The following is a 13849-nucleotide window of genomic DNA, read 5'->3' on the forward strand; positions in this document are numbered from 1 at the left end:
AACAGTACTTGCCTGCCCCGGCATTCCTTGTGTGAGTGGCCTGTTTTGCCGCAGTTCCAACAGCATGTGGTCTTGTCGTATTTTTCGTGTATTTTACGCGGTTCTGGTGATCTTTCTGGGTAAGTTTTCGGTGTCTGGCGGTGTCGGTCTGGTCGGTCGTTCCACTGTTGAGATGAGGATTCTTCTGTGATCTGCTCGTACTCGGCTGCCTGTCTAATTAATTCCCCGAGGCTGGTGAAGTCTTGCTTCTTGATGTAGTACTTGTAACTCGCGTTCATGTTCTCGTATATTCTTTCTTCTTTTTCTGTTTTGGTCATTTTCCCATACCTTCTCATCAGGGTTTGTATGTCGGTCAGGTAATCGACGAAAGATTCACGGTGGTGTTGCTTGCGTGCGATGATCATCTCGAGCAGGTTCTTCTCGTATCCCGCCGGGTAGTAGAATAGTTTGAAGTCTTTTAGGAAGTCTTCCCACTTGTCCCAGGTGTCGGAATTGTTTCTATACCATAATAACGGTTTTCCTCTCAGCACTTTCGGTAGTACCTGGAGTAATCGGTCCTGCGGAACGTCACCTGATGACGTCAGTTCATCCAAACGCTCGACGAACTCAACCGGGTCGCATGCGGTGTCGAACGATATATTCCATTCCCTCACGATGGACGACAGGTTCAGCTGGCTCGTGGTTTTGGTCTGGTCTTCGGATGTCATCTCGAAGGTCTCCTCCTCTTCTTCTCTGGTGTGGTCGGCTAGCTGTTTTCTTAGTTTGTCTACGGTTAAATTAACGGTCGGTAGCTTCCTTTCCTTGCTCTCCCTTATTAATTCCTCTTTACTAAGGTTATAAATCCAAGACGTTGACATTTGATGTTGTGTACTTATTATCTATTATAAAACGGGGCCAGTTTGTAATCGGTTACGGAAAAAAATAATAAAAATGACCAACAAAAATTTTTGTTCTTTACTTTTGAATTGTAATTTTTGTTAAACGGGGTCGGTCGGTCGGTTGTCGGTCTATTTTTAGAATGATTGCGGGTAGGTAGTTAAATTGAACGGTAAGTCGTTCGGTTGGTTATTTCTATTGATTTACGTGTTATTACGGGGGGCTAATAATATTAAATAGTGATGAAAATAAGTGGATTTTAAGTTGGGCGCCAATGTAATGTAGCAGTTCAGCTGGAGCGGGTCTGGACCACCGGGGAGCGACCCCTGGGTGAATCGACCTTTCTGGCCTCCCCCGAGAGTAGGGGTTGGATGCTATATTAAATATGTACTTACCCTAATGACTACTGGTTTCCTAGTGCTTAGGGCTGGTACTGAATGTCTCTCGAACGGTGTATACCGGGAAGCGGTCCTAGGCTAGCTCAAGTCGGTGCCGGGCCTCTGAAGGAGTCTCCGGTCACCCTGGGGGTTTATAATATGACCGTGAAGCGGTCCTAGCTATTCTATCCTTATTCCTGAGGCCCCTGGAGGGAAATAACCTCGGTAGGTGTACGGGATGGAAATGAATAACACGGATTACAATATACAACAATTAGGCGGGACTGGCTCCGCTTTATTTACAATAATAACTTATATATCTAGTACTTACAGCTTGTAACTATGTATTCACCACACAAATGCACAAATAAGGATATTTATTAAGTATCTAACTATTTAAACAGGGCCCTGAAGGGGCAAACGCGGATTTATAGCAAATAGTAGGAAAGGATAAAGGGTACAGGATCTTGGGCTAATAATTGCAGCCGCGCCGCGCTCGAAGCCTCAGTCACAACGAGGGGGTAACCAAGCTGCGCCTATCGAGACCAGATCGTCGCGACGCAGGCTATAGATACATAAATACAATAAGGGTGAGTGGGAAGGAAGCACGGGATGGGAGCTGATCAGACGCCGGAGCTGGAGTTGACGAATAGTGCCGGAGCGGCGGTCTTGCGGTGCTTTATAGGTGCGGCGGCCGTGCCGTCCCGCTTCCCCTCTGGTCACCCGGAGTGGTCTGTGCGGTGCCCCACCCCGCGGCGTTCTTGTTGTTGGCTCGGAGATGCGGGTAGGTGTGTGGCCGTTGTTGTAACGACTTCGTTACAATTTTAAAACATAAATTCACACAAGTGCGTCCACTGTATTGGCATTGCCGACGTCCATGTCTCTATATAAGTACATTTGTGACAATCCGTTTGGTGTGATACGTACGATACCAATAGGTAGACCTTTAAAGTGACCCTTCTCAGAAGATGTGTTGACGTCGCTCCGAGTCACAGTGATATCTTCCAACATTAATATTCTTTGAGTCGGATCTTCCTCGTGACTGTCCAATGAGGATGAGGGCAATTCTAGTAGCAATAGCGAGTTGAAAGGTTCTCAAAGCGAGCCTCGCTTTCCGAGAACCGAGACACAATACAATAGTCCCCTCCACAAAGAAGCCAAAGATTAAGAAGTCAAAGATTGAAGCGGATCCGTGTTTACTTGAATAAATGTTAGATTGTGGCTGGATTATTGAATCTTTGAATATCGAAGCATTTCGGTTACTTATTGTAGATTTTTTTACTAACTACAATTTTATCGAAGTCGCGATATCGCGCCAGACGACAATAGATTTCTATGTATCCGATTTCAGAGGATTGAAGCGGTATAAAATAGCTGTGAAATTTCACATATAACTATATTCATATACTTATTATTACGAGCTTCGAAATGATAAAAGTATATACGAGTTTTGAATAATATATGAGTTATTTTAAACGCAGAAACGCAAACTATATCGAGCTAAGTTGGCAAGACCACCATACACATAGGAAACATAACCCCTTCATAATCACTTCGGTCGTGATCCAATATGTACATACAAAGGGAGTAAGACATGGCTACAAAATAATTTACGCTTTTGTAACTACATCATTTATTTGTAATACTTATATCGATTTTGATGACGTAATCGACTTAATACTCGTCCTTCCCCCTTGTAACTTCCATTATCTTTTACGAATAGCACTCAATAGTTATGTTATAGGCTCTGAGTGTACTCGAGTCAGTTAATAGGCACTCCATTGTGCTTTTACCACCTCTAGTTATCATTAGCCCTCCCTAGGTAGGTGTCCAGAAATATGACGCGATGAAATTTTGTCTACAACGTAAAAAGTAATAAATTAAAAAATAAAACGTGATGCCTGAGAATTAATCCTCTATTTTATAGAATAGTGATTTTTTGCTGGATGTAACTTGTGCTGTAATCCCCCTAGCAGTATACATCAGGTGATCAGTTCAGCAGCTATCCAATCATCCAATAATATGTCTCTTACTTGCAGTCTCACTGCAGCCATAACATCTTATCTTTACTCCCTTGTGACTGTTCCTGATTTGCATTATTAACCTCCTCATGTCTCCCGCAGGTGGTCATGGGCAGTTCGACGGCGTCAGACAAAACGATCAACACGAGCACGGACTCCGCCGCCACCGCCGTCACCTCCGTCACCGGCACCGACGACTCCATGGACGCGGAGCCCGAGCCCCCCTCCCCCCCGCACCTGCTGGACCACCCGCGCACCGCGCCGCCCCACTACCACCGCAACCAGGACTCCACAGACATAGACTCGCCCGCCTACACCAAACCCCAATCCGCCACCGATAAAATGGACTCGCCCAGACCCGGCCCCGGCCGCTTCATCTTCGATGTCCCCCTCCCTGAACCCAAACTGAGAAACAAGACACAAGTCAGGACCTCAGAAACCAGTGGCCCCTCCACCTCAATATGTATACCCTACGACCCAAAACTAGACACCCCTAAAAGCCCCAAAGTCAGTCAAAGCAAATTGGAAACGCATTTCAAATTCGATCCGCCCAAAAGACGAGGCAGCGAGCCGCGGATGAAGAACAAACAGAAGGCGGAGAAAGAGAAAGAGTACTACAAAGACGAAGTAGCCAAACTAAGACGTCAGTTGGAAGGAACGGAGGTGTTCGCGACGAGCAGACGTCGGTCTTCTGCCCACCAGCACTCGGTGCCTCCGGTGTCGTCGCGGCGACAGTCGACGGCGGCCCAGGTGCACGTGACGGCCAACCCGCTCGACTCGGCGACCACCGCGCCGGCCGGCCGGACCACCATCGTGGTGCAGCAGCCGTCGCTGTCGCTGGACTACGGCGGCTGCGCCACGCTGCTGCTGCGCGACGACGACGGCCGCCGCCGGTCGCGCGCCGCCAGCGACCTGCAGCATCTGCTCGACGTCACCAGCCAGTTCACCTCGGAGGACCTGCATGACTTCGATAAAAGGTATGTAGAAACATAGTACACTCAAGAACCATGAAAAAGTTCCACTGACATATGGAACGACAATGATAGGTGGAACCTTTTCATTGCTCGTCATTATAATATCCATCTTGCAGCGAACTGGTTAACTTAATTGGAGGCAGTCTTACTCCAGAATTTTGGTAAACTGCTGGACATACTTATGACGTGCTCAGACGAGGTACTATATATTTTTTTTTGTCTATATCTCTTATAAATTACGGGGTACTTTTAGTCCTTTACTGTGCGTTATAAGAAGTACACACAGTACTTACAATTTTTAAGAAACATATCATTATCGACGTGCAAAAAAGAACGCAATGGATAGTACCTCGTTTACGCAGCCCTTTAATAGTCTACACTATATAGTCTACAGTGTATTCACTTTTATACCATGTTAAAAATTAATGAACAATATTTTTTGTTATTCCGACGGGACAAAAACAATGAATCTTTATTAAGTCTAAAAAAGTTTACACAACAAGATGAATTCTATTTAATTAGCTTGTTGTTTATTTTCAGTGTTAAATAATTCAGGTGCCGAGATAAGGCACCTGGGCCCCACTCTCTACAATCTAATTATTTATAATTTATTTTAATCCTGGACCGTGGCTCGGCGCGAGTTATTCACTCAACAGAATTGAAAGTATTTCATAGAAGAATAAATGTGTATATCAACATAATGTGCTAAAATCCCATTACGTAAATTTGAGAAAGCCTTCAAGGTTCGCAACACTTCCAAACGGCGGGCAGTCATTTCCGCCGGCCACCTCGCGGGGTTGCACCGGAAATGACCCTCGGTTCCGTGTTTGATTCCCGGCCACTGATAATCGGGGAAGTTAAGAATAATATAGGGTGAAAAGTGACAATTAATGAAAGACATAAACCTCATAGAGTCCACGACATGAAACTACGAGTATAAAGACATATCAAAGGGGACATCTTATGGAAAACCGCCTCGCATAGAACTACACAATAGGCCGTTTACTCGCGATATGACAAAGGTGACGGTTGCCTGCCGTTTATCACACCAGCTGGAACTGTCACTGCTATGGCGGTATTCTGTCACAACACAACAGGTGATAAATTAGACCCCATTAATGTGTCAAGTGTCTCACACTTTTGACATACTATTTTACCACACGCCATCGTCGTTTAGTCGAATCAAATAGTTATAAATATTTAGTACAACGGAGTTACTGTATTAACAGTATGTACATTTTCAATTTGTTTTCAACTCGGTGATAAACCTGGTCTATCTAGTTCCTGTTACAGAAATGCTAATAAAAAGAATATATCACAAGATTTTCATGTTATATCTTCTCCTTCGCGACAAAAAGTCTTACCATCAAACAAGCAGTAGGTATTATCTATATTACACAGATATGAAAGTTGTTACATTCAAATACTTAAATAATCTTCAGAGCTATTAAAATCATAATCAATTAAATGACTAAACTTTAACTAACTCATAACTAGGTACTTTACATTAGGTACGTATAACTAAAATGACGTCAGTTTACATCAGATGAAAATAGGATTAAACTAATAAACAGTTGGAACTTGCGGTAATTCGTCTCGAGAGACTCCTGTCACAAGTTACTAGATGTCTTATAGGTATAGGATAGTTGTCGGCTATAATTTTTCATATAGTTAGGTATGACTATTGTATTCTAAGGTTGCGAGTATTTCGTACCAGGCATCCATAGATAGACTACAACTTGAATTTGAAAGTTACATTCATAGTTTTCAATGAACATTCAGAAAACCGATAAAACTTGAATGAAATATTATGGCTACCACATAACGTAAAGAGATCTTTATGCCCACCTTAAACTTAAAATAGGTAACTACTACCTCCCTACCTACTGAAGTTGTAAAAAAATTAATATATAAATTCACCACAGAGATTCATTAAGTACTTATCTTTTTTTGTTGTAAAGCTATTAGGCCATGAGGCAGTTACAGGCAAAAGCTAGTTTTATTATGTTATTCTGTCAACTTTTCCCAAAGTATGGGCCATCAGTTGCCAAAGTTTTACTTAACTTGTAATTAGTTCTAGAGCTAATGACGGAATGTTACTAGGTACATACACACACATTCACACACAAACACACACACACACACACACACATACGCACTACTCAAGCAGACACAACCGAGTGGGTGTGGAGAAAAACAATGAAATATTAAGATGAATGTTCTTAACGGATTCATTATGATTATTTACTTTAATGCCTGATTAAACCTTGGGCATTTGGTGTAAGTATGTACTGAAATAAAATAATAACACTTCTAGTATTTACTATACTATAATACCCACAGACCTGTATTTGAGTAGACAACGCAAGTGCATGTACTTCGCGTGTAAAAAGGGAGTGAAATTATCTTCCTTTAGCGCAGTGTCATTAGGGACGTTCCTAAACTAAATCGTTCAAGTGACGTGACTGACGTGACAGTAGGTATAAAAATAATGGCACGCTTGGTTTCTATACAAGGAATGAGACAATCGTTGTCTATTCAAATACAGGTCTGTGATAATACCTATACGATTTTAAAGTATTAAGTTAGGTATACATATATTTATAAATGCTCTTTAAAAAAATGAATGCCTTCCATTCCATTTAAATAAGTTTCCTATTGATAACAAAGTCATGCGGAAGACATCCACGTAATAAATACACCATAATAAAAGGTCTCTTTGTTTGGAATTGCAAAGGAAAATAATATTAAAGAGATATTCCTTTGTACAGAGTCGCGAAAAGTTACTCGCGAATTGCGGGGTACAATGCGCCACCGTTAAAGATAAAAGAGAAAAAAAAAACGGGAAAATTAGTCCAATAGTGTTTTTTTACACTGTAGTCTCAGAAGTGTTACTAAAAAAAACACAAAAAAAAAACACGCACTCACGCCTTGTACTAATGTACTCCCTTGCGGGGTAGGCAGAGGTGCATTGCTGCACCCACTTTTCGCCAGAGTGTTATGTTAGTCCCAATGTAATAGGGGGCGGGCCTATTGCCATTTTACGGGCACATCCAAGACCCGAGAACAAATATCTGCGTTTAAACAAATATCTGCCCCAGCCGGGAATCGAACCCGGGACCATCGGCTCAGTAGTCAGGGTCACTAACCACTACGCCATTCGGTCGTCTATAGTGTTACTCTATAGTATAAATCAATTATTTTTCAATTTTAACTTTATTATCAATTCGTTATTGTCTTTAATTAGGTACCTATACTTCTGCCGCCATCATTTCATAATTTGCCCGAGTGGCCCCTAGTCTTGATAAGTCTGTGCATCGTTGCTCTATATTGACGAAAAGCGAACAAACGAGAGCTGTCGTGCAATCGGCGCGTTTAATACAACGAGATAGGAAGTGGCTCGCGCTTTGAAACTTAGTTTTTCGTCATATAGAGTGACCCTCCTGAAAGACGGGTTTGTAAGTGAGGCCGGGGTCTCCTATTTACGCCGTAGGTCGCGTCCAGCGTCACGCCGTAGGCCGCGTCACAATGCTCACTATAGAAATGTACTGATGCGGTCTCCCTCACACGCCGACGTTGGCGCGTAGATGTAGTGAGCATCGTGACGCGGCCTACGGCGGTGACACTTGACGCGACCTACGGAGTAAATAGGAGACCCGGGCCTGAAGCTGAACGCGGACAGAGGATACGGCCATCTCATTGTGTGAGATGAATTACAGTCACGGCCGCTCAATTCGTAGCATTTTTGAAGCCCGTTCAACCGGCAATGTAGTTCTACTTAGACGGCACCGTAGCTTACGCGGTGGTGAAGCTGCTTCCGAAGCTTGGAGCCGCGGGTTCGAATCCCGCCCAGGGAAAACATTCGTGTGATGAGCACTTGTGTTTGCCTTGTGTCTGGTTGTCGTTTATCTATTTAATATGTATTTCTATCTATGTATCTGTGTAGATATATTAGTTGTCCGACACCCATAACACAGGTTCTGCCTAGCTTGGGGTCGGATGGCCGTGTGTGAGATGTCTCCACATATTGAATTATTATTTACTTGACACTTGATGACTTGACTGACTAATCAATCGCCAGCTGGGATCCAACCTCCCAGGTGGGAAAATAACGAACCAATAAATATTATGTTAGGTACGACGCTACGACTATTGTCAGTCTGTTACGGTTCTTAATGAAAATTATGTGTAAAAACACTTTATTAAGTAAGTTCCATAAATTTCAATCAAGTTCTTAGCTTGTTGGCATTCAAGAATGAAATTGAAAAAGTTGAAAATATTAGCTACTTATTTAAATGAGATCCATCAATCTAACTTGAACATAATTTCACCATTGTCTTTAGTCTTTAGTGATATTATTTTATAAAAATCTCCTTTTCGTAAATCTTAAAATTCGGCTAATGGTAACAACTAACTGTACTACCACAAAAACTTTAAACACTGTTCAAAAAGTGTTTAAAACTAAATTTGACAGATATTGTAGACATCGCTCTTACGGTGAAGGAAAACATCGTGAGGAAACCTGCATATCTAGATTTAGCACATCTAGATAATTACTCGTATGTGAACCCACCAACCCGCAGTGGACCAGCGTGGTGGGAAAATGGTCCAAGCTTAGGAAGGTGGTTTAGACCTTGGGGATATGCACAAAGGTTCAGTTTAAAGGTTAAGGAGAGAGCCAGGTGCAGGTACTGTTACACCCCCCCACAGAGAATAGAATATTTGAAATCGCTAAACACCTATTAAATACTGTCTAAGTTGTTGTGGTAAGGCCCCAAGAGTTCAAATATAATTATAATTTACAACCAACGTTTTTACTATGCAGCTGGTGCTACACGGGTTCGTTATCGACGTAGATAAACTTAATATCGCCATTCACTATAAATACATCGCTGTAATTGGTGGAACGCATATTAAACGAGTCTATCGACGTCGATAACGAACCCGTGTAGCGGTTGCAGGTTTACCTGCAAAATTAGCGGTGGTTGTCGGACGTCGTTTCGTAGAACAGAAGTCGTTGATAATGATCGAAGTGACGAGCCGCCTGTTTTGCAAATTCTACAGGGTGTTGCAAAAAGGGTATGCTAAGCCGAAAGGGGGTTACTCAGGTAACACCCTGTATATGTATCACTTTTGCAATAGCATTAAGACATACCTACGGATACACATACAGTTCAAGCTTAAAAAATACTGAAAAAAGCTTATCGTTAGCTGCTATCTTTCAAACTGTCAATATATCGTTTAATCCAATAGGTTCAAAACGTAAAAAGTATAATAAATGAACTGAATGTCCCAAGGCAATCTCACTTGTCACCACATAATATCATGTACCTACATCAAGCACCGAACTTTGTAATAAAATTTTCGGATTCATTCTTAGATTAACAACACGAACAAAATGGAGCGTCAATGCAAAGGAAACGTCTTGAGAAATAACGCCACACTTTTACCACTGAGCTGTTTCAGAAGATTGAGGTAGAACTTGAAACGGTTTGACAGTAAACAAAATGCGGTAATTTTTTTGCTTTGTTTTTCTACGTGACCCACCATCTTGTTGTACATTGTTAATCTAAGGCTTCATTATTGAAGTTGGAGGCTGCTTCCATCACCGACACCCCGCGGATTCACTCAATTAGGAGCTCGCGAGGAAACATGCGGGAGAACAACTGATTGAAGAAAAGTTAGCGAGTTACAACGAAGTTACATTAGCGTAGCGTAGCCGGCCATTTTAAAATGGTTATTATTGGTAGCCGTAGAACAACTCGGACTCGGTTGTACCTGTCAAACATGATACGATTTATTGCCAATTTCTCCATAGTCGGTTATGTAACCGACAGGGATTGGTTAATCAATTATACGTCATCTCCATATAAAATTCTTGACAGATGTGTCAAAAGTCCACCACTAATACCTGGTTATGCTCTAACCGACTATGGAGAAATTGGCACATAGATTTACAATGTAGTTTGAGTGGCTAGTATGGTTAAGTAAGTTATCTTGTCTTATCATTCATTTGTGGGATTTAAGATTTTTTCGGGTATCTGAGGTTAAACCAAGGAAAGATAACAATTTCACTTAATAGAGAACAAAAAGATGAAAACATAAGTTGAACTTTCGATGATAAAGCTATGACACTTTTATGGTCTTCGCACATTATAACAACTCACCGGCGACTCGACTCTATGCTAGACATTGATATTTAAGCCCTGGGTCATATGTTCAAGGTTTAATTTCAAAAATGATTATAAAGTAGTGTACAACGAACGAGTGGCCTATGCATCGTACACTGAATGTCATTTTTTGAAATTAAACCTTGAACATATGACACAGGGCTTAAATATCAATGTCTAGCATAGAGTCGAGTCGCCGGTGAGTTGTTATAATATGCGAAGACCTTTATGTTTCTGTCTACATTTTAATACGAAATAAAAATAACTGAATACTACTGACTACTAAACTAAATAAACTGATTAATTATTCAATAGTATAAATAAACTATAATACGACAACAATTAAGCTCACTTTAATCTCGGTATTAGTAGAAAGCTCCTAAATAAAACATACTGGCGTGTGTGACGGCGCGAGTGTGATCCCCGAGAGGGCGTTTCGCAAATTACGCATTTACACACAAAAAATAAGCTGTAAATCTATTTGTAATCCGTGTATAACCCAGTTGAGACCTCACTTCATGTACCAGCGGGTGACTGATGGCTATATATTTCAGGACGCAAATTGCTTGACTAATGTTTCACGTGTAATAGGATTACAGAATTATTCAGTTAAATTTTATTGCCTTTTTATGTTTTATTATGTAGCTGTTTATGTTATTCATTAGAAGGCATCCTATTATCACGTACGCTAACAAGGTGAAACCTGGAAGATTCAGTATTAATTTATTTACTTTTATATCTCGGAGCTTTTTGTTTTATTAAAAAAATCTTTTAACGTAACATTACTTATCTCTAGAATCGGTCCAAACTGATCATTCTCATCAACCAACATGACTTTCCTCGAATCACTCCCAAGGCTACAGCGCCTCAGCTTTCCTCTCCAGGCCACTTGACTCCCCCGTATTATTATAAATACCCGAAAACCCCAATTAGTATAAATTAAACACAAATATTGAGGTACGGAATTTTCCAACCGCGGCCCGTTCCTACAAATACTTGTTTTCACATTCACCCGATTCAGCAGACCTGAATGTTGTTTTTCTCAAATATGGCCGACCCTTTTGCCCCATTAATAAGGGGTCTGACTTGTGTTTTTCTCGTACAAATAAAATGCGGGTATAGGTAGGTATAAATGGGTAGAAAATACTATTTACTGCTCAATTACTGTTTTGTTTAGTTTCCCGAGCTTTCCTTAAGTATTTGTGACGAAATTCCTTCAAGTACGTTATTCGATAGCAGTTTACTAAAAAAATTACGGAAGTAAAATCGTGAAATACACACACACACACACACTCACGCCTTGTACTAATGTACTCACTTGCGGGGTAGGCAGAGATGCATTGCTGCACCCACTCGTGAAATGACCATTATATTATATCGAATTAAATACTAATGTACGGAAACCGTTTGTCCAAGGGCTCAGGGTTCAATTCCCGGCAGAAATTTTCGTTAAATGTGATGATATGACGAATGATAGTGTCAGCGGGTCTGTGCGTACATTCTAAACCAGGCGTATTACAAAGCGTGAATGGTTAATTGGTTATGATAAATTTTACATATTTTTTAACTCACCGAACATTTATGGTTCACCGATTTGCGTAGTAAAAATCCGAAATGCCTACATTTAATATTAAACCGTAACATATTCGGCCGCCGCGGGGCTCGCGTATGTAAATGTATGCGGAACCCTCCATCATGCTCTACTTTAGTTTATAATTAAATCTGCTCAACTACTCCACCTTCCGTCCGCTATTCTCCATAACATTTAAATGTAGGTAGGTACTAACCTATTCAAATCACGGAAATAACTGAATTACGTTTAAGAAGTCCTGAGCCCTGAAAGCATTTTGGTAACCAACATGGCTTCCTTGGTAATGGGAGTCTTGAGAGTGTTGTAACATCTCAATCATTGTATAAGGGCTAATTCCGACTTGCCGGCTTTTTATGAAGCTAATAAGACAAAGGTTACCTATTACATATTTATGTACTACTCTTTGTGCACCTATACGATCTAAAATAATGGCTGAAGCGATATAAGAACATTCTAGAGCATTTGACCTTCCCCACTTTACCACAAAAGCCACCAAGCAAGGGGGTCACTCTATATGACGAAAACCGAAGTTTCGGAGCGCTCCTGTGCGAGCCACTACTGTTTCTTTGTATTAAACATGCCGATTGCACTACAGCTCTCGTTCGGTCGCTTTTCGTCAGTATAGGGTTACCCTCTAGGGCCTCTGGTCTACCACGTAACAACAATCTTCCTAACCGACTCTCTCCACTTAGGTACGGCAGCCCGCACCACATGCGGTCTCAGTCCGTCAAGGCGGCGCGCTCGCGCACGGGAGAGAGACAGCTGCTGGGGCTGCCGCAGCAAAGGGCGCGGGTCGCCTCCATGCCCAACACCGGCGTCGAAGAGGAGTACTACCGGCTCCGGCATTTTAGTATTACTGGTGAGTGGGAAGCTAGGGTTAGTTGTGAACTCATGCTTTACGTTACGAAATTAGTGATCAAGCATCTATAGCCCAATCTTGAAATATTAAGTTCCTCCCGAAAGAACCAAAAGACACAGCTCTCTGCTTTCCTGAAACCAGACCGTCGTCGGCGCTCTTACTCGCAGACACTATCGCTTGACCAAAGCGCAGAAGACACTTTTTAGGCCCCTTGCTTCCGAGGCACAGAATGGAGGGTAGATAGAATATGTAAAAACCCCGCTCAATTAATTGACGCATTCATCATCATCATCATCATCAGCCTATAGCAGTCCACTGCTGGACGTAGGCCTCTAAAAAAACATGCACTGGATGCGATATTTAGCTTTCCGCCATTGATTATTACATTACTTATCATTTAATCATAAATCCAACATGTTCAGATGGCCACCATTTTCTTCTTTCATGGTCTACGATGCTTCCAATAGCATATTCGTCCGTCTGTATTGACTTCTTTGTCTGCAGGTAAAGGCGTGGTGAACCGCGGCGACTCGCTGCGGTCGCGGCGCTCGCGCTCCAACACGTCGGTGGCGTCGAGCGCGTCCAGCACCGAGGCCGTCACTAGAGCCTCCGCGCCCTGCTCGCTCGCCTCGTCCAGGTAACACCACGTCGTCCAGGTAACACCAGCACTAGGCCGTCACTAGAGCCTCCGCGCCCTGCTCGCTCGCCTCATCCAGGTAACACCAGCACTATACTACTATACTGTACCTTTCTGTTCAAACATGGCACCGAAGCACATAAAGCGAGCTGTGCCGCTGAACTTAGCTAGAACGAGGCCAGAAGTACAGCTGAATATAGGTGGAAGTGGCGGACGTTATCGGAGACCCTCTACACCTCTGGGTCTCTCTATACGTATGCAACAATCTGACTTCTATATCAGCAATAAGTCAGTTTCATGGTAGATGCCACTAGAGGCGTAACTATATGTGAGAAACTACGAGA

The 13849-nt window shown here is 42.2% G+C and overlaps 1 protein-coding gene across 2 annotated transcripts in view; it reads left to right on the forward strand.

Moving 5' to 3' along the window:
* Positions 1 to 13849, forward strand: part of LOC105383202 — a 119390-nt gene that overhangs the window by 95025 nt on the left and 10516 nt on the right. For both annotated transcript variants that reach the window (XM_048628407.1, XM_048628408.1), the window contains 3 exons: positions 3377 to 4251; positions 12702 to 12868; positions 13373 to 13505. In XM_048628407.1, coding sequence (XP_048484364.1) covers positions 3377 to 4251; positions 12702 to 12868; positions 13373 to 13505 — 1175 coding nt within the window. The remainder of the gene's footprint in view (positions 1 to 3376; positions 4252 to 12701; positions 12869 to 13372; positions 13506 to 13849) is intronic.

This window comes from Plutella xylostella, chromosome 20, assembly GCF_932276165.1.
Source record: "Plutella xylostella chromosome 20, ilPluXylo3.1, whole genome shotgun sequence".
In the NCBI taxonomy this organism is placed as follows: Eukaryota; Metazoa; Arthropoda; class Insecta; order Lepidoptera; family Plutellidae; genus Plutella; species Plutella xylostella.